Source organism: Athene noctua, chromosome 2 (assembly GCF_965140245.1).
Source record: "Athene noctua chromosome 2, bAthNoc1.hap1.1, whole genome shotgun sequence".
In the NCBI taxonomy this organism is placed as follows: domain Eukaryota; kingdom Metazoa; phylum Chordata; class Aves; order Strigiformes; family Strigidae; genus Athene; species Athene noctua.
Window position 1 is genome coordinate 6,380,572 of NC_134038.1, and position 24,850 is coordinate 6,405,421.

At 42.7% G+C, this 24,850-nt stretch overlaps 1 protein-coding gene across 1 annotated transcript in view; it reads left to right on the plus strand.

Annotated features, from left to right (window-relative positions):
- COL22A1 (collagen type XXII alpha 1 chain) overlaps positions 1–24,850 on the plus strand; it is a 218,110-nt gene that overhangs the window by 51,350 nt on the left and 141,910 nt on the right. The window contains exons 4-8 of the mRNA XM_074901126.1: positions 11,554–11,665; positions 20,561–20,684; positions 22,714–22,989; positions 24,055–24,135; positions 24,728–24,841. Of these exons, the coding sequence (XP_074757227.1) occupies positions 11,554–11,665; positions 20,561–20,684; positions 22,714–22,989; positions 24,055–24,135; positions 24,728–24,841 (707 nt within the window). The remainder of the gene's footprint in view (positions 1–11,553; positions 11,666–20,560; positions 20,685–22,713; positions 22,990–24,054; positions 24,136–24,727; positions 24,842–24,850) is intronic.

Consider the following 24,850-nt stretch of genomic DNA (forward strand, 5'->3'; position numbering starts at 1 on the left):
ATTCTGGATCTCAGTGGACTTCTGGCACTGTGAATGACCTGACCAGCGCTAGGCATCAGATCTGCATTGGGGCAGGTAGCCTGGCTGAGCTGCTTAATGGCAGTGTGAAACGTGGAGAACAAATGCTGAAATTACTTTAGAGTCTGCTACTGCAGGAAGAAAACTGGTAACAGCTGAGAAGTCCCTGTGAAAGACTTTCCCTGGTCTGAATCCCAGCAGCAACAAATTCTGACTTCTGCATTCACATAAAAGACTTAGCAGGGGTTAACCATGCACAGGAATGTGCACACTAAGCATTCAGATCTACCTTCATATTAAAAAAATAAAAATAAATCTACACCAAATGCTTTTTTTTTTTTTCTTTCTTTTAATGTAGCAGTATTTACTTTCTCCCAGAAGTTAAACAAGCCTTGATTTTTTTCTTATTCCAGTGCATGTGAGCTTGATGAAAAGGAAATAAATACAATTTTTAACTATTTGTAGCCCAAGAACCAACCTGTCCTTTGGCTATAAGAAGGGTAATACATTGACTTACCATGAGGTACTTCCAGGTATTTCTCAGTCCAAATACTTTAGATTAATTCTACTTCTGAAAGACATGCATGCAAAAGAGGGGCCTGGATATACCATCCCATAAATTCTTCATCAGTGCAAGCTTTTTGGCCATTACGCACACATGATGAGAAGAAGGCACATATACAATTTCAATAAACACCTCCTAACAATTAAATCAGCCTGTCTGATGTGAATGGTCCCTGAGAACAGCTCTGGCCAGGTTTTTATGTACTTACATATGTCTAATTTGTTTTGTACTGATCATCAGGCATAAAGCAAGCACTACAGTCTCTTAGAGAGCAGTCCCTACCTGCTTTCATAATAGGCCTTGTTTGTAGCACCTGAAATTAATGGGAATATTTTTATTTTCATGAGTAGCAACTTGATGGTTTTTTTTTACAGCCCGGGTAGTAGCATTACAAGGAGAATCTAGTAGGTTATGTCTTAGTAAGGTGTTTTTCCTTAAATACCTTTTCTTACCCTAAAAATAATACTAGCCTCTTGTATGAGCAAGCAGTAAGAATTGTTGGTGGTTATGTTGATTTCATCAGTCCTGCCACTCTGCTCTCACAAAACTCATCCATTGACATTTTTCTCAGCTATACGCGTAGAGATCTCTTGGGTGCTACCACAAAACCTTTATTCAAAGAAGTCTAGAGTCCTCCCCTCTCCACTGTTATCCCAAGTGATGAGTTTGCAGTTATGCCATTTTATGGATTTCCAGAGGAACACAGAGCACCTTAGGGCCCGAGGAACTCAAGAGAGAACTTCAAAATAGAGGGACTAATTAAAATCAGAACGTAATACAAATACTCCTGGTAAGTTCAGCTGGTGCAAGACTATCTGGCATACAAGGACATCAAAGGAATAATGAACCTCTGTTTAATCTTGTAAATCACTGAAGCAGGAAAGGAGCTGAAAGAGGGCCCATGGCACTAAGCCAAATGTCTATCACTGAGAAAATGGAGAATGACTTCAGCACAGAAAAGCCTTCAGTAATGAGGCAAAGAGTTCTGTGTCAAAACCAGCTTTCAGTGTTGTTCAGTATGCCACTAGCAACTGTCCGAAATCTGAGAGGCAAAAGGGTAAGAGTGGACTGATGTAAATAAACAGAACAATTCATCAAATTAAGTGATGTGTTATTAACGTGAGATCAGGTGTTGCAAGGTGCTGCCTCAGAGGCAGCCAGTGTAGACATGCATTTATTTCCTGCTTTTACAACAGGCTGGGGATCAGATTACAACAGCCCATTCCACCAGGTGGGATGGCTATAACTGTGTATTCATTTATTTACTTGTAATTTTGACCTCTCTTTCTCTCATACTGTGTGTTTGGACTCGTTTTCTTTCTGGTTTTATATCCCTTGCATCTTTCCTGAAGTGCTGTCTTTCCCATGTAAGGGTACCAAGCGCTATGCTGATGTCAACTTGCTCTTCTCCCACAGTCTATCTGTTTTTGACTGAAGCTTTAGGCTGATGTTTCTGAGGCAGAGTGACCCGTAGTTCAACCCAGTGACCACCTGCTCACCTGCCTCACTGCCTTCTGATGCTTTGCTTGGTTTCTGAGCTGTAAGTGTGTCACATACCTCAAGCAATGGCCCTGACCTCGATAATCCCAAATGTGGATTCGTGCTTGAGCTGAGATCAAGCTCTTTTTGTGATCTGCATGGGATTCCTGTGGTGCTGCTTTGCAAGCACCAGGAAAATGTATAAATTGTGTCTCCCAAGTGTTGCGATGCAGAGGAAGCAAGCCAAGGTCAGTACACCAACAGCCTGACTGGTGGCATCGTGTACTGGGGGTAAATCAGGTTTATTACTGTTACAGAACTGAGACCGTCTGAAGGGTCCTCTAAGCCACTTTATGGAGTGTCACCTAGAAGGTAGTAGGCTTTCTGGAATATACCTTCTTCATGCTGGTGTAAGAGCTGCTCGGTGTGCTTCAACAAAGCCTCATTATTAGCTTAAGCTCTTAGCTGTTCTTTCCTCACTGAAATCTGGTGGATCTGGTGAGAAGGAAATCAGACCAGCACAAAGTACTGCTTAAATCCCAACCATAACATCTGTGGAAGAAAGGGCAACTGGTTAATAGCAAGAACCTCTTTAAAACACTCCTGAGGCCCTTTAATCTATAGGCTTTGGCAAATTTTATAGTTCCAAAATTCCCTTGCAAGCTGCTTGTAAAATATAGCAAATTAATTCTTTTAATGGCTTGTGCAACCCCTTTACTCACCACACTACTTCATGCAGGGTTTGTGGGCTGCCAGTAAATCTCTCTGGGTTGTTTCTCCAGAGGTGCAGTCCTTAATGCTCTGGGAATAAATCAGATAACCACTGCTGGCTGATGATGCTGAATCAAACCGTTGAGCTGGGAGTGCTAGATGTGGGGTGAATTATCCATGCAAAAAATAAGCTTCTGTTTTTTCTGTCTTTGATGGAGAGGTGAACTAGAAGGGAATAAAACAGTGCGAGAAGACAGAATTCTTATCTGTTGTAAGTCTTTGGAAATCAGTTCTTTCGACAGCCAGAGAGTTAAAAAAAATTAGTCCAACAAAAGACTTTCTTTCAAACCCCTTTATACAATCATTCGCAATGAGACAGATCTAAACCCTATCTTTGCTGCAGGACTCTGACCTTACCTGTTGTCTAGATTATCACAGGCAAACAAGTGACATCTGTGTGCCCCACAGGGATGCTGGGACAATGTGAAGATACAGTGTCTGATTGCTTTGACATTGACTCCAGGGTTGTTATCATAGATATCTCACCAACTCAAGCAGCTGGTCATCAAGAAAGAAGAAAAGGACTTTCTGATTGCCTCCTGCCAGCATGCCAGGAAGACTAGGACATTGAAGGATGATAGCATCAGTATGCTCCTCACCCCCTCCTAAATACTACTTCTTGTTGCCAAGTGGAACTGTGATTGGGGCAGTGATGTACTGATATGGATGTAGGTAATTTTAATGTGGTGGAAGAGCCTTGGAGATGGAGACTTCAGTGAGCTCTTAAAAATATCCTTAATATCTGATGCTCTGTCAGCTCTTGCCAGGATTTCCTTTCCTGTGGAGGAAGGAATGTCAGGAACAGCAAAAAATGCTGTAGCAGATGACGGATACTCTAACAATAAGAGCAACACATGTTGAATAAAGTAGTAAGTCTCCCCTTCAAGGTTTGGACATCTTTACTTCAATCCCAGCCCTGAACTGAGACACATCTTGGTTGTCCAGAAATAGCTGGTTTCAGCCTAGAGCATTGTGGAAGATAAGGATGACAAAGGATATGGTAGAAGAAAAATACCCCTCACCTACACTCTGACTTAAAGTAACCAATTGCCAGACATAGCTGGTTAAATGCACTATTTAACTTCAGAATATGGCATGATAACTTTTTTTTTTTCTGTTATTTTTAATTATATATTAGCACAGAAAGTACCTAAGACAGGTAACAAAACTGAGGACTACTTGTAGTAGTAATAGCCTTGCAGACCATACTGGAGGAATTGAAAGGGATGTTCAGGATCTAGTGAACGTGCAGGCTCTTCCTTGTCAGCACAGGCAGTCCATGAAAGCTTAACTTTCAAGACTGCAGAAATGTTAGGCAAGAAAATTGATAAGATCTTGTATTGGCTAAAAGACTCCCGAGTGATACTGTTCTTCCTAGGAATTTATACACTCCTCTAGTCTACCATAAAGTTTATTGCCATTGACCTCCCTCTAGTAAAAGTAACATATGCTGTTTTATCACAGGCAATACAGATTGCTATTTTCAGAAGTCTCTGAGAACCAGTAGCTGATGACAACCTCCCTGACCTTGGTTATTGGTGATACTCCATCAATACATTAACAAGGCTGATAGCTGAGAGTTTAAGCAAGACCAGAGTATGGAGCATTTCCTGCAAAAGCTGCTTTGTTTTATGTTAGTGCTTGTGGCTGGAAATCGTCCATAATAAACATATTCCAGACACATCACCTGAGGCTCTGATGGCCAGTGCCTTTACTGATTCTTCTCTCAACTGCTTTCCACAATTGCATCCAGGCCACTCACTCATCAAAAACTTTCACAGTTAGAAGTAGCCCAGAAATTTTCCCCCTGTGGGTGTTACCTTGGGCTCCTTGGGAATGCAAAGCAGGGCACTTTTCTCAGAAGGTTTCTTTAGGCTAAAGAAGAAGTTAATGTCTCTGTCCTACTTTGAGAAGACTTTCCAAATGTGCACACAGCAGTGTTTTCTATTAAAATTTTATTTTGTTGCTACGGTTTACTGGGTTTGAGTGCTCTTTTTATTTTGGGGGATTTCTTGCCCCTGAACACAGGACAGACAGGTAAATGTCAACATGCACGCTAGCTGCCACAATGCTGTCCATATCAGATCCTTAATGGAGTCAGGCAGAAATCCAGCTCATATTCAGGGCAACCAACCATGGCCCGTTTAGTCTGGTCTTGAAATAATTACCTCGAAACAAAAGTCATAGGACCACTGGGCAAGTACAGAGCTGTTTGATCGTCCTTTGGCCATGCTTTAGGATGTGGTTAGGTGCAGTGTGGAAATCACACACAGAATCACACAGAATCGTCTAGGTTGGAAAAGACCTTGAAGATCATCCAGTCCAACCATTAACCTCACACTGACAGTTCCCAACTACACCAGATCCCTCAGCGCTGGGTCAACCCAACTCTTCAACCCCTCCAGGGATGGGGACTCCACCACCTCCCTGGGCAGCCCATTCCAACGCCCAACAGCCCCTTCTGGAAAGAAATGCTCTCCTGACATCTAGTCTAAACCTTCCCTGGTGCAACTTGAGGCCATTACGTCTTGTCCTAACACTTGTTACTTGGTTCAAGAGACTCATCCCCAGCTCTCTGCACCCTCCTGTCAGGGAGCTGTAGAGGGCGACGAGGTCTCCCCTCAGCCTCCTCTTCTACAGACTAAACCCCCCCAGTTCCCTCAGCTGCTCCCCGTACGACCTGTGCTCCAGACCCTGCACCAGCTCCGTTGCCCTTCTCTGGACACGCTCGAGTCATTCAATGGCCTTTTTGTAGTGAGGGGCCCAAAACTGAACACAGGAATCGAGGGGCGGCCTCACCAGTGCCGAGTACAGGGCTCAGATCCCTTCCCTGTCCCTGCTGGCCACGCCAGTGCTGACACAAGCCAGGATGCCATTGGCCTTCTTGGCCCCCTGGGCACACTGCTGGCTCCTGTTCAGCCGGCTGTCAATCACCCCCCCAGGTCCCTCTCTGACTGGCAGCTCTCCAGCCACTCCTCCCCAAGCCTGTAGCGCTGCTGGGGGTTGTTGTGGCCCAAGGGCAGCCCCCGGCATTTGCCCTCAGTGAAACTCCCCCAGTTGGGCTCAGCCCATGGCTCCAGCCTGTCCAGGTCTCTCTGCAGAGCCTCCCCACCCTCGAGCAGATCAACACTCCCACCCAACCGGGTGTCATCTGCAAACTGACTGAGGGTGCCCTCGATCCCCTCGTCTAGATCATCAATAAAGATGTTAAACAGGAGTGGCCCCAACACCCAGCCCTGGGGGTCACCACTCGTGGCCAACTGGATTTAACTCCATTCACCACAACTCTTTGGGCCCGGCCATCCAGACAGTTTTTTACCCAGCAAAGCGTGTGCCCAAATCCTTCTTGTAAAAGAGAATCTGATTACATATTACAGCTAGATGATGTAGAAGTTGTCCAGTGCCAAGTTTTGCCATCCTGTCCCTGTGACAGGCAGATCTGATGGTGTTTTCTAATTCTGGAAAAATGGGTTGCTTCCTGTAAGGGAGTTATTACTTGCAAGTAGAGAGGCATTTGGCTGATTTGATCAGTGGGGCAATTCATAAGAAATTGCTTTCCAAGCCAAGTATGCTGTTAGGAATCTGAGCTTCTTTTTCAGGTCACTATTTTAATTTTAATGTTAATGGACTAGGGTGTGCTACTTTTCAGGAGATGCAATCATGTTAGAGGGTTTCAGTGGCCCCATATTATTATAGTAACTATAATGAAGTAGGAGGCATGATCAAAGAGCGTTATTCATCTTAATAATTGCCATATTTATGGTATTACTGATTAAATAGTTTATAAGCCAATTGAGAAAACACACCTGCCTTGGTACACAAAAGAACACCTTTCAAATCAAATCAACTGAGAACAGGAAAGTCCTACCCTTTCATCCTGTGCTTGAGCATGGTGCAACAGGTAACAGTAGCTTTGTCCTTGCTAAATTATGCAGGAATATTCTCTCCCGTTCACTTGTGGTGAGGACTGTGAAGCTGTGTGTAATATCTCATCTTCCCTATGGCACTGATAATGTGGTCCCTCCTTGGTGGTGAAAAAACCAATGGACAGCCCAAATTTCTTCTGTCACTCCAGCCCAGGAATGCTGTACGACAGACTAAACAGCCAGCGAGATGTCTGGGGAAAGATCTAAGTGTCTGTTTCCACTGCACTGTTAGCAGCCAGCCACTGCCAGGTGAAAAATCCTGTTCATGTGTTGGAGAAATTATTACAGCATTGTCTCTTTTTTAAGTTACCACTGTGGTTCTAGACTAAATTAAAAGCATCATGCTGTTTCCCTCACAATCCCAGTTCCAGTCCTAAAGTCAACAAGGGAGCATACTCAGTACAAAATGCTTCCAGGCACATGAAGTAAACAAAATAATAATAATGATAATAAATACTATATATATTTTCTTGTCCTTCAGCTGGAATAATCTTAGAGGTTACTTTAAAGGATAATTTAATTTGGAAGTTTCCCTAGGTGTCTTTTCTCCAGTCCCACCTGGGCAATCTTGACTAATTTCTCAGCTTGAATGACAGTATTTTATATTTGTTTGTTTCTTCTCCCACTTAGAAATGGAGTGGTATCTGTTTAAAGACACTCTTACAGTGAACGGTCAGGATAGCAAACTTAAGATATTGCTAGTCTGAATTTAAAAATCTGCAACCTTTATTCAATCCTGATGGCAAATGAGACAATGTAAGTTTTGTGTCTTTGCTTAACATTTTTTTCCTCTTTACTTCTGCTTCATTCACTGCACAAAATGGATAGCGTTCCCTACAAGTAGAGTATATCTCACCCAGCTTCTGCAATCTGAAAATTACTGTCTGTATGGGCTCCCTTTCTGCTGAATGGAAGAGGTAGGCACTGCCAAGTAGTAATTCAGTCTGTCTTTAAGTAGGTCTGAGACAGATGTGATGAGTTGTCTTCTTAGAGACTTCTATATTTATCTGCTGACCCACAAGGGAACCGAGGCAACCTGCATACATCAAATGTCTCCTTTTCAGACAGCTAAAATTAGGTGAGATGTATCTCATCCTCAGCATAGTTCTTCATTGTTTAGTGTCTAGCCCAATGCCACATTTTCTGTAATGCTATTACAGAATCACAGAATCCTTCAGGTTGGAAAAGACCACTGGGATCATCGAGCCCAACCATCAGCCCGACTCTACAAAGTTCTCCCCTACCCCACATCCCCCAACATCTCATCTGAACGACCCTTAAACACACCCAGGGGTGGGGACTCCACCCCCTCCCCGGGCAGCCCATTCCACTGTCTGAGCACTCTTTCTGTCAAAAATTTTAGCCTAATGTCCAGTCTAATCCTTCAGCAACCAGTGTCCATTACCTCCATGGGATTTGGTTGGCAATGGAGGATCTAAGAGTGGAGGTTATCTCATCAGCTATAGACCTTTACTGGGTGAGTTTAGCATGCAGCCTGAGCATCCTAAGCTCTCTCTATGTCACTGGAGAGAAGCACACACTTTTGCATCTGTTTTAATATGAGATTAATCTTTCTCTAGAAGTGCCCGTATTTGAGTTCTCTGTGCCTAACTGAATGAGAATTGCTGTTATTGCCCTGTCTAGAGAGCTGCTATTTAGGCAGATGAACCCCATGTGAAGTGCTCTGTGAACATGGATTAGTTTGTTTCATAGCTCCCCCTAAGGAAAGTGGAGGCAATATCTGAATTTGACACAGAACAAATTAATAGTGTTTTGCAAACAAAACCATTTGCTGATTTTAAGTGTGGACTCTGACACAGCTAGAGCTTAACATTCCTGTGGACCTACATGGAATTTTTCAAAGAACAACTCTCATTCATTCTTTAATGAAAAATATATCAAGAAATGTGTGATTTGCCAATCCACAGCCTGAATAAGGAATATCCTATTATGATTTACCTGTGTGCTTTGTCCAGTACCAAATGCAAATGAGATATTCTAAGTTGTGCGCGTGACTTATTTTCATTATAGCACGTTCTGTTTGCAAAATAGTTTAATAAATTTGCATGTGTTTCATGGTGTTACTTAGGCTTTCTAAACGGCAAGTTAGGAAATCTCAAAAAAAAATATTTTTTTTTGATTAAATCTTACTCTTAACTTGTTTCCACTGGAAAAGCATGCTAATGTGCACACCCTCGCAGTTGCTCATGAAGTGAATATTAGCTTGACTTGTCAGAGAAAGATGAAAGCAAGTTTGGGTCTGACCAAATGATGGGAAAACTTAGCAAGAAGTTCTTGTCACTGTATCTTGCAGTTGTGTACTTTGAGCAATGGAGCTTTACAGGCTCCAGGAGGTGAACAATACTCCACAGCTTGAGGACTCTGGTGACTTGTCATTGCAACGTCACTTGAGCAGCTTTCAGCCTTCACCATCCACAGAGTCCTTATTATGTCCTTACAACGTATAAAAGTGGCTTATAGGAAAGATGGAGACTTTTTACCCAGTGAATTGTTAACAATTTCCTTTCCAAGTCAGTGTGATCTTTTCTTACCAGCAACGTTCCACTGCCTGCCTCACATTTTTGCGGTTGGTGTAGATGAGGAATGTGTACTGCATGGTAAAATGAGCTATGGGAGAGCTTATATGGACAGGTCATACTGGTTTTTATGTGATAGCCAGGAGGGAGCTCTCGTGTTCTGGTAGGGTCTATTTGCTATGATTTGTAGCTGCAATCGTGAATGATTACAGTATGTCAGAAGGCTGTATCATTAGAGCTGTTGCAGAGGTGATTATGAGGTGGAGCCATGAGGCCCAGGAGCATCTTAACTGCGTTATTTGCCCTCCTGAATGTCCAGTAAAACTTGAAAATTGAGTGGGCAGGAGGGAAAAGCTGTTGACAGCCAGGAAAGTCACTATAATACAAAAGACTTCAACTTGGCACCAGGCAACCATTTAAGTCTTTGCAAACAATTAAGATTATATTTCCCCAGAAAAAACTATTTCTTCAGAAAAAGTTCCATGATGGAAGCTTTATGTTTTATTTGCTATCTGCTGTCACATCTTGATTAGTCTGGGGACTGGCCCACACATGTTTATTGCACCTATTTATTCACATAAATTTGAAGAATAATATCATTAGGTAGGTGCCTTTTCCTGTTGCAGCTGTTTTCAAGCCCTGCAGTGACCTTCAGCCTGAAAGTTTCATGAGGGCAACTAAGAAACCCAAGAATCTTAGGGCCCAGTTTCACCACACAAAAATATTTATTTATCCTAGAAAAGATTTAGTAGATCACTAACTGAACAAAGCTAAAAGCACTGCCATGGTTTAAAATTAGTTTATCAAAATAGGCTTCTCTAATATCACCAGATTTGTGTGCTGGAGTGACACACACGTGAGTTAGCATGTGTAATTGTGCATGTGTGAGGGAGTGAAAAGGTTGGAATAGCCCAAATAAAAGAAAAACACAGATTCTCTGCTCAGTTGCTCACAATCTGCTTTTTGCAGTGTCATTGCCTCGAACTCCACAGTGTGTTTGTTTCTGGGAGCGGCTGTTAGTTTGGATGTGCATCCCGTGGAGCCAGTTTGGAGCTAAAAGCAGGATGGTTGCATCCACACAGCACTGCACCTTCAGGAACTAGATGCGTTCAGGAGTGTGGCACAACTGTACCTGCACTGCCCCTGGCAGGGTTTAGCAGCTGGGACTTCATGTCACAAAAGCATGGATTCGTTGTGTCCGGGACCATATTGACACTGGAGCTGAATATACACGTGTGTGTGGTTTATGACTGAGCTAATAACTCTTATCAGAACACAGTCAGAGGCTTTACACGAATATCTGCATTCAGGTTTAATAGCTCATGATAATGATGAGTTGACTTGACTAAGAATAAATCATATTAAAATGATATGAAAAGTGTATATAGTCAAGTACCTTGGACTAGCAGTTTTCATTAAAGCGATGTACTTATTAGAGTGGATTCAGAGGAGGACCATGAAAATGATCAGAGGGATGGAAGACCTCTGCTATGAAGAAAGGCTGACAGAGTTGGGGATGTTCAGCCTGGAGAATAGAAGGCTCCAGGGAGTCCTTATTATGGCCTTATAATCTATAAAAGTGACTTATAGGAAAGATGGAGACTTTTTATCAAGGCCTGTAGTGACAGGACAAGGGGCAACAGTTTTAAATTGAAAGAAAGAAAGAGAGTAGATTTAGATTGGAGATAAGGAAAACAAAAAAATTATGATCAGGGTGGTAAGACAATGGAAGAAGTTTCCCAGAGCAGCTGTGGCTGCCCCCTCCCTGGCAGTGTTCCAGACAGGTTGGACGGGGCTTTGGGCAACCTGGGCTAGTGGAAGGTGTCCCTGCCCACGGCAGGGGCTGGCTTGGAACTAGATGATCTTTGAAGGTCCCTTCCAACCCAAACTATTCTATGGTTCTCTGTTTCTATGAATAAATGTTTCAGTCTGCACCTGTGCATTTTTCTACATAGGGATTAATGAATTCTACAGCATTCTCAGGGTGTTGTGGCAATGCAAACAATAACTATTGATTTCTGGAGAACTCTGTTCTAATCTCTCCAGGACATGTTGCAGTTTGAAGTTATGCTTGTTTCTCAGTTTTTGGAATAAACAGATTAGACCATGTCAGAATTTTGTTCTGGCTTTTCCCAACAAGAACGAGGTTAATCTCTGAAGTGATGTGTTTGTGGGCTAAGATAACTACCTAATTACAGCTGAAAACATGTCCCACTGCCTGATCAATGTCTCGTATTTACACTTCCACTATGGACAGGATTTAACCTGATGGATTCGTTCAGTGTGAAACAGATTTTTGGAATGAAAGAAAATGGAATTCAGAGCGCTTATGTACGACTTGGAAGCTTCCCTGTTGTTCAGAAAACTGAGTGAGTACCCTGTTTTTTCACTTGATTTTCATCCGAGCCTCTGCTTTACATTATTTTGTTCCTCTAGGTTAACCTAGAGCAGTTGTCTAGTACCTACACATATATAGCTGCTTTGATTGGTTCTTTCAGTTCAGCTGGCACAGAATTTATAAAATGTGGTTGGGAGCCTCCACACCAGATGCTCCATCCTGGTAGAGTGTGAGCTGGTTTTGGTGTATCTCAGTGGTTGTGAGGAGCAGTGTCAAGATGTTCACAAAAGAATTTAGGGCTTAATAAATAGCTTCTAAAAGGAATATTTGGTAGCACTCCCATTGAGATATGTTTTTGCTAATCACAAGAGACCAGTTCCTAGTAGATATTGTTATCAGGTAGCTAATATGGGTTTTGGCCTTGTAAAAGAATGAGCAATTTTTAATCCTGTGTCAACATGGATTGAATCCTTGGAGCCTTTTATGACCTAAGGCTGCCAGTTGTGTCAGAGTCTATCAGAACAGTTTCTCTTTGTGTTGTCATTTGAGTCCTGCTAGCATTAGCCTTGAAAAGAGTGAGTGCAAAATTTCACCGAGAAACCATGAGCCATAGATTGAATTGTCATCATTAACATTTTTGCAGTAAATTTCTCTGTGCTGGTTTGAACTTCAGCTTAAAAAATCGATAGTAATTCTTTTCCTTCTTATGGATGAAGGCTGGTATTTTTTATTCTGTTTTAGACCCCTTACTCTGCTCACTGCATCTTTGAGGTTGTCCTGTGACTTGCATTTACTTGATTTCACAATATTTTTTTCATCCTGGAGCCAACCTGGCTTGATTTGCCCTTCTCCTCTCCCCCTCTTTCTCCATATAAATGCACAACCCTTTAAAAAAAAAAAAAAAAAAAGTAAAAAGATGATATACTGAAAGGAAAACTGTTTGCTCTAAAGTCCATAAATGATGTCAAGTCTCAGGGTAAGTAAATTCACGATCCAGGAGAAGGCCAGCCAACTGAAGACACCTTGGTCTTGATAAGCAGTATATACATAACTGGGAGGGGGGATAAATCTATTTTGTTTGGCTCACAGTAGTCTCTGGGTAGAATCTCTGCTTGCTGCAGCTTGTAACAGCTAGTGGTAGTGTGCTTTATCATTGTAAAGCATTACCACCAAGACTACATAGAAAGAAGCCCTTGAAGCGAGGAAGCCCAGTTTGAACTTAAGTTCTGGGAATGATGATGTACTGAATCTGAGCTCTGGGTGATGCTGTGACAAATAGGACTAGAGCAATCCTTGGGTGTATAAGCAGGTACTGTCAAGTAAGAGCTGACTATCTCTGTAGTCATATAGAATGGGTTGGGGTGGAAAGGGACCTTAAAGATGTAGTTCCAACCCGCTGCCATGGGCAGGGACACCTTCCACTAGCCCAGGTTGCCCAAGGCCCCGTCCAACCTGGCCTTGAACCCTGCCAGGGAGGGGGCAGCCACAGCTTCTCTGGGCAACCTGTGCCAGTGTCTCACCACTGTCACAATGAAGAATTTGTAATGTCTACTCTAAATCTACTCTCAGTTTAAAAATGTTAACCCTTGTTCTATCACTACTCTTCCTGACAAACAGTCCCTCCCCATCTTTCCTGTAGCCCCTTTAAGCACTGAGAGGCTGCCATAAGGTCTCCCCGGAGCCTTCTCTTCTCCAGCTGAACACCCCCAACTCTCTCAGCCTGTCCTCACAGGCGGGTGCTCCAGTCCCCGGAGCATCTTTGTGGCCTCCTATGGCCCTGCTTGAGCAGGTCTGTATGCTTCTTATGTTGGGGGGCCCAGAGCAGGACACAGCACTGCAGGGGGTTCTCATGAGAGCAGAGTGGAGAGAATCACCTCCCTCGACCTGCTGGCCATGCTTCTCTTCAGGCAACTCGGTCATCACTGCTGGGGTGCTATGTCAAGTCTTTGTTTCCCTAATTCAGTTTGAAAGTTTAAAGAACTGTGAAGCAAGTCTAATAGCATGAAATTAAAGAAGTGCAGTGTAGTCAGGTAAAATTAAGAAGCGGTTACCAACTGAGGTGATTGTTCTCTGCCAGAATCTCTGGGAAATAAAAATTTAGTAAAGGGTCTTTGGTGCTAGGGATAGTGGCAGACTAAAGGTCAGTGGCTACCTGTTAACGACATCAGAAAACAGTATGGAAGAAAGGTACGCTTTTAACAATGAATGTAATTAACCACTGGAACAAGTTAGCACAGATTACAGAGAGTTATCTATTTGCATTCCTTTTTCAAATTAAGAGTCGAAGTACTTTGTTATTGTTTCTGTTGTTGTTTTCCCAGGAAGACTTATGGAGTGAAGCCAGACAACCAGCTATGATGACTTGCACCCATTTATTTGTTGCTGTTGTTCCTAAAATAAGTAGAATATTTTATTGCCCAGGACAATAAGAAGTAAAACATCCTTAATTGATAGATGGAAATGACTAAGCGTACTTTTTGAATAATTAACTGAAACATGGAATTAAAGAAGAACTTTTATATTTTCAGCTTTCTGTATTTTAACTTTCATACTCCAGTGGTTTGGGAATGAACCCATGAAAGGTGTCTGCATATTTGGTTCATTTTAGCCTTTGGATGTCAGGATTCTGAGATGGTGCATATAGGGTCATTGCTCACAGAAAATCAAATCCTTTAAAGCTGCACAAAACTGATAACTGGAATAATAAACAAAACAAAAACATCTGTCCTGTCTTGCAGATAACCTCAAGCAATGTTCAGCAACTGATAGCAACATCTCATAAGTATATACAAAATCATTAACTGAGTAATATATGTAATTCACTTTATTATCTGCTTAAAGCATTTGTATCCTTTTATATAAGCACTAGAACTTTTAAAAAGTGACAACTTCTCTGCCTGGGATATGTACCTATTTATTTTCCAGTCTGGAGACTACAACTATGAACTTTCTTCCTTTTTTTGTGGTGAGGCGTCCTGTGATGGTTCTGTGAACAAGCAAACAGCAGCCAGGAACTTGTCTGCAGTCAATACCCTGGTCACTGATGGACTTACAGGTCTCTATAGCTGGCTGAGGGCTGGTCCATAAATGTGGCTGGTGCTTCTCCTCACTCCTCAGGTAACAGGCTGTCTTATCATTTGCTCACGGTTCCTCAGTGGATCTTCTGGCTACAGCTGTGCCCCATATTTCTGGTTTTGGGTACTAGGTCTTGTTTCTCATTACTGTTTTCTTGGCCAATGCCAAGATTTTGACTCACTATCTTGTTCAGTCTTCCATCTGTTTCTCTTAGTCCTGACTCCAGAGCTTTCCTTCTTGACATATCCATCCCTCAATTTTGTCTTACCCAGTCTAGGTCCAGACTGGCTTGGTCCTCATCTCAGCTGCCACCTCACAGAACTTCCTGATGCCTGACCTAGCTTCTAGTCATGTTCTGTTTGCTCTTTATATTGGTACACTGCTCTCTTCCCCAGTTTCCGAGTCTTGGGTTATTTTGGGCATGAATACCTTGGTGTATTTGGCCGGGGACTCTGTCTCATGACATCAACATTGACTTCAGCTACGTGCCTTGGGTTTCTTTGTGAGCCCTTGCCTTAGTGTCATCATTTGTTCTGCTCCACAGAGAAGAAGATTCTACACAAAGCTACCAACTCCTCTGACACTAAACGTGAAACCTGTTGAATGCTTCCTTGTTCCTCACTTGTTCTCAAATGTATATTTCACATGAAGAACAGCAGAGACAGCTAAGATTCTTCAGCTTGGAGAATAGAAGGCTTGGAGGGGAGCTTATCCATGTGTATAAATTCCTGATGGGGAGGAAGCGAATAAGATGGAGCCAGAATCTTCTCAGTGATATCCATTGAGAGGACAAGAAGCAATGGGAAAAAATTGAAATCAGGAAATTCAATCTGAACATAAGAAAACCCTTTAGACTAGATGATCTCAAGAGGTCCCTTCCACCCTCAACGGTTCTGGCATTTATAAGTCAATGTTCCACCTTCCCCCCTCTCTGCCAGCCCTGTCTTTCCCATTCTCTTCCACCATACCAGAGGCAGCTGTTAGTCCTGCTCTGTGACCTGTCCCAAAATTTCTCATGGTGCTGGAGTTGGAAAAAGACCAAGATACTGTGCTGAATTCAGGGATGAGACACATCATTCCTTTCTCTAAGAGAGTGGTGAGAGCAGACTCCCAGCTGAAGGATCTTGCTGTGGCCCCAATCTGATCTCATGACCTCTATTGCCAGACAGGTGCTTGTCATGTAGAAGAATAAACATGTGTATCCAAATCTGCTGTGAAATGAGTAGATATATATCTATTAGGAGCACACCTGAGGAGTTCTTTCTAGGTTGCTTCTTAACTAGCCAATGAAACAGGGTAAATTCATGGACCCCAGAACTAGACCCATATAATTTGTGCTCTTCACCTCTTCATGTGTTCATGTCAAGTTAGTTTTGGCTGATGTCAAGCAATGTTATCCCAGACAATGCCTGGGCCTGGTGTGGAGGATGAAGCATGCCAGACACTGCTGCCCAAAGGCAGTTTAGATACAATCACTCTCTTTGGGAAAGGAGCATTTGGCTGAACTGCACTCACAGCTAGTGAATGGACCCTGACCATTATTTACTACAGTGGATGTAGAGTCTCTTACTTTTAACAAGCTGAAGGAGATTAAGCATGACTGAGGTGGAATGACTGAAGGCTTTTTTTGGTCTTTTAGAGAGTAAAAGACTGAGGGGAGAACTGGTAAACATACAAAAGACTGCAGCAAAGAGTGGAGAACAGGTTGTTCACATGGTTCCCTGTGGAAAAAAAGTTGTTTCAGGAAGATTAGACTGCAACAAATGAGATTTAGGATAGACTTTTTCTGTAGCATGTTTGATAGTGAAGCACAGAAAGAAATTACCTGGAGAGGTTGTGTCTATTCCATCACTGAGGTTTCTGAATTAGAGGCAAAAAAAATGTCTGCCAAGGATGTATGGGTGGAGTTGATTCTGTGTTATGAACAGTCTGATAGCCGTTTCTTTTCCTTTTGCCTTTTTTTTTTTTTTTTTTTTTTTTCTTTTGGCTGTCATTTTAAGAGCCTCTGGTGATGTGATGCATATGGAAATGAACAGGCTTTCTCCAAGCTTGTTTTGCAGAGCTTAGTGACTTACATTTCACATTAGTAGTTTTTAGCTGTTGTAAAAGTGGTCAGATTTCCCAAATACATGAATTATGCTCTTCCTCACTGAATGCAGACACCCTGTTAATTGTTGATAAATTCAGTGTCTGAAATCAGAACTTATTTTTCTCCATTGTGTTATTATTACAAATGTAGGATCTCATGCTGATTGTCACAGATGTAGGCTCTTGTGCCAAGCAAAGCATGTAAGGAGTCTATACATTGAAAACGGGCAATGGCTAAAAGAGCCTGGTTATTCCCAATTTTTCTCTGTGGAAATTGTGATTCGCCTGACCTTCTAACTGGGTTAATTAACTCTTAGACTAACCTGCAGCACTGGGGGATTCTCTTGTCTTGTAGTTTTATAAGAGCCTCTTCTGCAATCTATCCTGTTGTCAGAATTATAGACCAAGGAGATGGCAGAGTGCTCCCTGTAGGTACCAGGCATTCAGCAAAGCTCCATAATATGGATCATCAGTTCAATTCAGCCTTGAGTGAAAGAAGGAAATAAAACATTTCTGGGGACAGCAATTCCTGCCCTTGGATTCCTAAGTAAAGCTGAACTTCTAGATGGAGCTCACTTTTTAGAGAGGAAATGAATGAAAACTCATAAACAAAGCTGTTATTTATGCGGTAATACATCTCTAAAAGATGCAGAGACCAAGGACTGAAGAAACAGCTTTTATCATATCTTCAGAGCAAGGAGAGTGTCTTTAGATTTTCTTTTGGCATGAAGCCTTTCTCTGTTGGGAACTTGCAGCCAGTTCTTTGGCACCTTTAGAAATCAGTTAAGGGTGACAGGTAATAGGTCATTATAGCTTTCTATCAGTTTAAATCTAGCTGATGGGCCATTTGTCAGCCTCTGTGTGATGAGATGTGGCCAGACTCACAAGGATACTTAGGTACCTAACTTCCAGTTATTTCTGTGGGCATTAAGCATTTGAAAAGCCTCTTTCAGTTTAAGCTCACATGGTCATATTCCTGTTCCCATCTCAGAGTATCCAGAAACACTGTCTTAGCACAGAGGCCAGCAGCGGTCTCTTCCAGATTTGGTTGTGAGTTGTCAGGCCCAAGGCTCAGCGTGGTGTCTTGGGGCATTAATTTTAACCTCCCTGCTCTGCAAAGCAGTGATGCTACAGTTACAGCCACTGCCTTTAATTCATGTTTGGAACCAAGCACACCTCTATATGCAGAGTTGAAAAATACATTAGAGACAGGCAGCACTGAAAGCATGTGTCCTGCTGCTGTTGATGTGATGACAGCAAATGTAGTATGGATCAGGAATAGAGCAAAGCACCCCCAGAACTGTAACTCTGCTTCCTTGTGCTGCCACTGGATTAAATGAGGAACCATTTCTCTGCTTGCTTTTCATTCAGGAGGAGGTTGGAATTGTTGGTGGTCTGTAGCTAGGAGAGTAATTCAATAGTGCTGTCTGTGCCCAAAATGTGAATCAGAATCCTAAAGGGCAGGACAGAGAAGGAACTCATTGAATCCTGTTGTGACAGTGAAGATAGGTGGTGAGTGAGTGAAAGTAAATGTCCTAGGCATGTATGCTGAAATGACAGAGGTTGAGGAGCTCAGGCACAGGGAAATGCTCTCACTGGCAGCACTCTCATGCGGAAACGTCCATTTTTTTTGTTCAAGAGCATGGAGCAGTAAGCAATGCCTTCTCAGCTAGCAACATTGCTGAAGCTTCTTGCAAGGGTGTAGGAAAAGAGACCAAACTGTCAGTGATGTTAAAAGCTGGGGCATGCATCCTCAACTTTGACAAGCTTGGACACAAGGAGTGCAGAAAGGCATTTTGACGGGAAGTGTGCACTAAGGCATGGCAGTGGTGAAGGAGACCTGGCGGGGTGCCTAGTTGGGAGGGCTGATGTGACTGATCTGACTCTCTCTTGCCAAACACCCTGTAGACTTTCTTGGTGGCTTTCAGTGCCCTAGTCATGCCAGTTGTATTCTCCATGGCAACTATGCCACAAGACTGACAAGCTGACATGCTTCTTGTTCTGTGATGAAGGGAGGGAGCATCTGGCTACTTTGTGTGCCATGGGAGAGGTGGGTGCTGGTGTGAGGTGGCTCTGTGACCAGGGAGGGCTAGTTTGTGAATAGCTAGTACCAAGAAGTGAGACAGCCTTGTCTGCTCTGTTAAAGGAAGGATTTTGTAAAGGAGATGGTGGGACCCTGGTTCAGTTTTCTCTAGTGTTGGAAGACTTCAGTGTCTGTGTCCCCAGAGGCAAGACCAGCTGTGCATGGGCATTTTATATGGCAAAAGCCACAGCGGTGAATGAAACCACAGTGTTCTGAATTTTTAACTTGGTTAAAAAGATAGGAAATTCAAAGCACAGATTAAAAGATGACTGAATATTTTGCAATTAGGAAAGTTTGGCTTTCAACCTTTGCTGTAATTGCAAAACAAAAGTATTTTGGAAATCTTGAGGACTTTTCGCTTCAAACACCAGCAGCCAGTTTTGTGTGCCCTTGACTGTGCCAGTTCCTACATAGTGATGGATTATGTCAAGTATTCCTTAAGAGAATCTCTCTTCATTGTTTTGCTCTTCATTAATTGCTGCTGTTGAGTTTTGTTTTCTAATGGGTGCTTATGCCTGACTGCTCAGATGTCCTGAAGCAAAGATGTGATATTTAGGAAGGGTTTATTTAGGAATGAGGCTGGCTTGGGCATGGGGAACAACAAAGTTAACTGAGACTTCAGCTGGGAAAAGAGATGGCTTAGAGGCTTTATAAGCAAAGTTTGCAAACTCGTGAATAGCATAAAAAATAGAAAAAGAATGAGTTCGTCTTGTTGCCCCTTTAAAGAACTGAGCTAGGTCCTGAACAAACAAGAGGAGACTCGTTATACAATGGGTAGCAGAGCTGTGTGATTCCTTGCCAAAGGATGTTGTGAATGAGTTTACCTGAATTCAAGGGGAGACTGGAGAAATCCATACAAGATAAATCCATTAAAAGTTATTAATATAGAAAGTTGTCTCTGAATTTTACCCCTAGACTCCAAAGACTTGGAGGTAGAGGGGATGTGTTTGTTCTGTTTGGTTTTGTTCTTAGGCATCCTGTAATGGATAGTCACAAAACAATAATGATACTAGGTTAGTTATCCCTTCTGCCCAGGCCTGCATGCTCGTGTTAGGGTATGTTTTTATCTTGGGGCTGAGTAAAACAGTGGTGATTTTGGTTACTTCAGACTTATGCATGGATCATGGTGTCACACTGAGTAAATTCTGCCTAATGTATTTGCAGTGTTTGATTTGAGAAGGTTCTTCTGTCCTCTGAAGTCATCAGCCAAGGAACATCTTCCACAGGCCTGAAGTGTAGTGCCTGTTTTGGGGCAAATATTAAAATATTTGTTGCTATAATTGGATACATTTATAGAGGGTTTCAGGTGTGCATGCCCATTCTTAGATGTCACAGGTCTCCAGTGCATCTGGACAAGAACAGGATGATTTTCAAGTTGCATGAACTGAAGCATCAAGTGGAAAACAACTGTTTTGACATGATGGATACCAGACTGCAGATTTTCACTGTTTCTTAATTTGAGAGCTTCACCATTGGAATGAAAAAGGGCTCCTCAAGGACAGAACCACCTGGAGGGCACAAACTCACATTCATCTGTCTGCAGGCTGCCAAATGCAGCAGATTTTGTAGGAACTATATGAAACTTTGGGAAGAGTTGCTGGGAGATACCATGAGTTTTAGAAGTTCTGCACTTCACTGCTAAGCCTGATATACTCCTTTTTTTTCCCCTCCTCATGCCAGGGATGTGTTTCCACAAGGTCTCCCTGATGAATATGCCTTCGTAACTACCTTCAAATTCCGGAAGGCTTCCAGGAAAGAAGATTGGTATATTTGGCAGATTATTGACAAGTACGGCATACCACAGGTACAAGGTCCTTTGCAGCCAGAAGAACAGCCTTGTTTCTCTTTTGTTGTGTGAATCAGCTTTCTTACCTTAACCTCCCACTCCTTTTCCTTGTGGAATAGTGAAAATCCCTTTACCTGTTTTCAGTTCATTTTACTGGAAATCCTTTACCTTTAATTCAAACCTTGAGGGAAGGTTTGCATAGACCTTGATTGTTGTTACCATGCAGATAGATGTGTTTGTTGGAAAGGGGGAGAAAAATATCCAATCCTTGCTTTTGAAACCACTTTGGGGTTTTTGGTTGTTTCGTTCAGGTAGTTCTGTTTAGGGAAAATATTTTGCCTCTTGGGAAAAGGTTTGCCACACAGATGTACTCCAGAGCAGTGAGCTATGTCAAGTTTTGCACAGACTTCTAGATATCTTACAAAGTCATGATGGGTTCTCTGCATAGGATATGGATGTAACCCTTGAGTCCTGACTGCTGCAGAATTTATCTAATAATTTTTGTCAAATACTCCTATGTTTTCAGAAGAAAAATACTAGGAGAGTGTAATAAAGGGCTGTCTGTTCCTATACGGCATGTTCTTAGCAGCATGCTATAGTTTAGGGGTTCGAGTGTGCTTGAAGAGGGAGTGGTTAGGATGGGCTGTATGTTTTTCTGCTCAGTACAAACATGGTGCTGATGGCATTTGCCCTTAACTCTAAACTGGGCTGTCGGCATGAGCTCACATAGCCAGGTGACTCAGTATTACTGCTTTGGGACTGGTATTTGAATGGATTTTGGGAACTCACAGTGAAGGATAGATACGGTCTGAGGACTTATCTAAGTAAGTTTCAGACAATGGCAAAACGTTTATGTGAAAATTATTATCAGCTGCATTTTGTTAAATGAAACTATTTATTGTGCTATGTGCATTCCTAATTCCTGTGGAGTGAGAATGTGTGTATCACTCAGTATTTCTTGGAGACAGATGAAGACTTGAACTGCTTAGGTGTGGAGAGAAAAAAAAAAACAGTTCAAGGTTATCAGTAATATTTTGAAAAGTCCCTTAAATTGTGGTGCCAAAAGTGCCTTAGAGGCTCATGAGCCTTGTTTCACATAAAGTTGATAGTGGTTTGGCCACTACCTTGCAGACCTGCATAGCTTACAGACTGCAGACGCTTCTGAGCTAATGCTGATCTGAGCTGGCATTTCCAGCCAGCACGGTGCTCAGCAGCATGGAGATGTTGGGTCAGATCTGGAGTCAGCCTACCCTGGGCTGCTTACATCAGACACAGCTCGGTGCCGATGTGGTCAAACCCCTTCCAGCTCTGCAGCTTGCCGATGCCCTGTTTGTTCCCTCTAGCTCTGTGCTATGCTGCATTCCCTGCTGCTTGCTTATAACTGCCTGACTTTGGTAAAAAAAGAAATCAATTTGTAAATTAACTAGAAGTATAATGTCTTCAAAAGCCTATTTTTGTGTGCTCCGTAGCTTGCAACACAGTGGGGGCGTGTAGCTGTAGTTTTTTGTTCAAAGCATCTGAAATAAAGTGTGGGTGGTGCTACAGCTCAGCAGACTGCTTTCATGCCAGGCAATAAATTATTTGTCCATGCCCCATGGCACCGTTGAGGACATGTGATGGGACTAAAGAGCACAGAGCCTGCTGGGAAGTAGTGGAGGAGTGCACAGGACGGAGGGATCCAAACAGGTTCACCTTTATCAGTCTGCCTTTGGGGAGATGCCCCTGACATGTGCTACCACCCAACCATGCCCAGGCATTTCCTAGGAGACATCAAGGTGGCATGTCAAGGGTTGTACTCACAAGAGAAGGCTTTAGATGGTCATGGGTCTGCACCCAAGCCTGTGCCCTGCCCCATCTTACTTATTAGAACAGGTTTAGGCTCCCTGTCCATATCTCACACAAAACTCTGTCCTCTGCTCTTTGCCTGGGCTTCTCACCACATGCTGTGCCATCCCTGACTTTGGGGTGTCAGTCGTGATGGAAGGCAGGCAGGAGGAAGGAGAAGGCTTTGTACTTTCTTAGCAAAATCACTTCTGTCTGCTTGCAGGTTTCAATCCGACTGGATGGAGACAACAAAGCTGTAGAGTACAATGCCATCGGGCTCACCAAGGATGCTGTGAGAGTGGTCTTCCGAAATGCACGAGTCAGCGATCTTTTTGACCGCAACTGGCACAAAATTGCCCTCAGCATTCAGTCAAAGACTGTCTCACTTTACATTGACTGCAGACTGGTACAGGTGCTGCCTATTGAAGACAGGGAAAATATTGACATTCAAGGAAAGACTGTGATTGGCAAGCGCTTGTATGATAGCGTCCCCATTGATGTAAGTACTGTGTGTTCCAGTTAGAGCTGGGGTAATGTTCAGCATTGGGTTTGAGCATGAGAATGGGGTTTTGGGGGTTATGCTGTAATTGACCCCTTTCCTGAAGCAGCATCACTGACACGTTACTTGTGTTACGTAGCTAAGACAGATTGGCGTCTCATCATCTGCAAGACTTGCTGTCTTTTTATGTGAGACTGACAGTATCTCCATAATAGTTATTAAAAATGAGAAATCCATTTCATCTTTCTGTCTAGTCCCAGAATGTACTATAGTTAAAATCAGAGACAAAATCATCCACAAATACCATCAAACAGGGTACTGAACTACAGATGTAAAGGTCTTTTGCTGTCGGATCTTGGCATTATGAATATTTCCACCTGTGATAGCAAGAGATGGGGAAAAAAAAAGAAAGCTTGTTAACTCAGGAGAGACATGATATATTCTCAGTTCCTCAGAAAAGATACCTGATACAAAATACTCTTGCTCCAATTGAACTGAACATGAGACTTGCAGGTTGGACCTGATTGTCCAGTATCAGTGTCAACCTGATATAAGTTATGCATGATTGTTTGGTGTTTTGAGACTTCTGTAATCTTTCTTAGTTGTGCAAAATGGATGGAATGTGCATATTAAATGTGCTAATAGCATTTCTCGCACAGGGGTAAATGGTCAGAAGCTGCAAGGCACAACAGGAGAAAAACAAACTTTATGTCTCGATGAAATTCTAGGAAGGATAGAGGTGGTCAGAATATGTCTCCTCAGACAGAAATTTGGCCAGGACATGGGGAGTAGCATGCCTCCTTATTTGCATGAAAACCTGCACCAGAATTTTAATAGGCATATTCAGGGTCTCATTAGTTCAGCACTCTTGGAGCACGCTGAGATATTTGTCCATTATTGATAGAGAGAGAGAGATATTGACTACAGGATCCATAGAATCACTATGAAGTTAGCCCCGTCTGGTTTTTGTTTGTATTCATCTGCACTGTTTGTATCCAAGCAAAAGGACATGTGGTCTTTAATAATTCACTGTCTCTGAGACTATTGCCTCACTTTGTCTTCTAGTTTGATCTTCAGCGGATGGTTATTTACTGTGATTCTCGGCATGCTGAGCTGGAGACCTGCTGTGACATTCCCTCTGGACCAGTAAGCTTCTTTTTGTCATTCATTCATTTTCACATCAACACTCTTTGTTGAAATCTATTACATAAATCAGGGAAGTCTGGGCAGTTTGGGGTTATAATTTTTTTAATGATGGTGAATGAAATAGCTATATAGTTGGTAATGTAGCAGTGCCAGAAGAGGACTGCTGCAGAGGGATGGGTATGAGGAATTTGAAGTTTCCAAGTTCCTCTTTCCTTGTGAAACTGTCAGGGGAAACAAAACCCTGAAGTGATGATGGAACAACAGAAATGCAGCATGAAATATTCAACATATTTCCCACTGGTTTTATTTGGGAAGAGCTAAAACAGTGCCAGTTGCTGCTTAGTTTCCTGTGCCCAACTCCCATTAGAAACTTCCACCCTCCTTTCACTCTTCTTCCCTTGGTCTTGGTTAAAGAGATTCATGGCTGTTTTTGCCACCTTTTTCCCTATTGCTTGAATGAATGGCTTTTGTGGGATTTCGTTCCTCACTAGGACTCATTTAGCTGTGCGTATGGCAGTAATGCCTATGTGGTTTCTCTAAAGCGGGTGGAAGAGGAATCTTTCTAGAAATGACCTTGGGTGTTTGGGTGCAGTGCCAGGTCACGGTCCTGACGGAAGCGCCTCCCCTGGAAGTGAGGCCCACTCTTGGCAGTGAGCAAGTTGGTCATCTCAAGACTTTCAACTGCTCCTGTCCTGCTGGACAAAAGGTGAGTGTT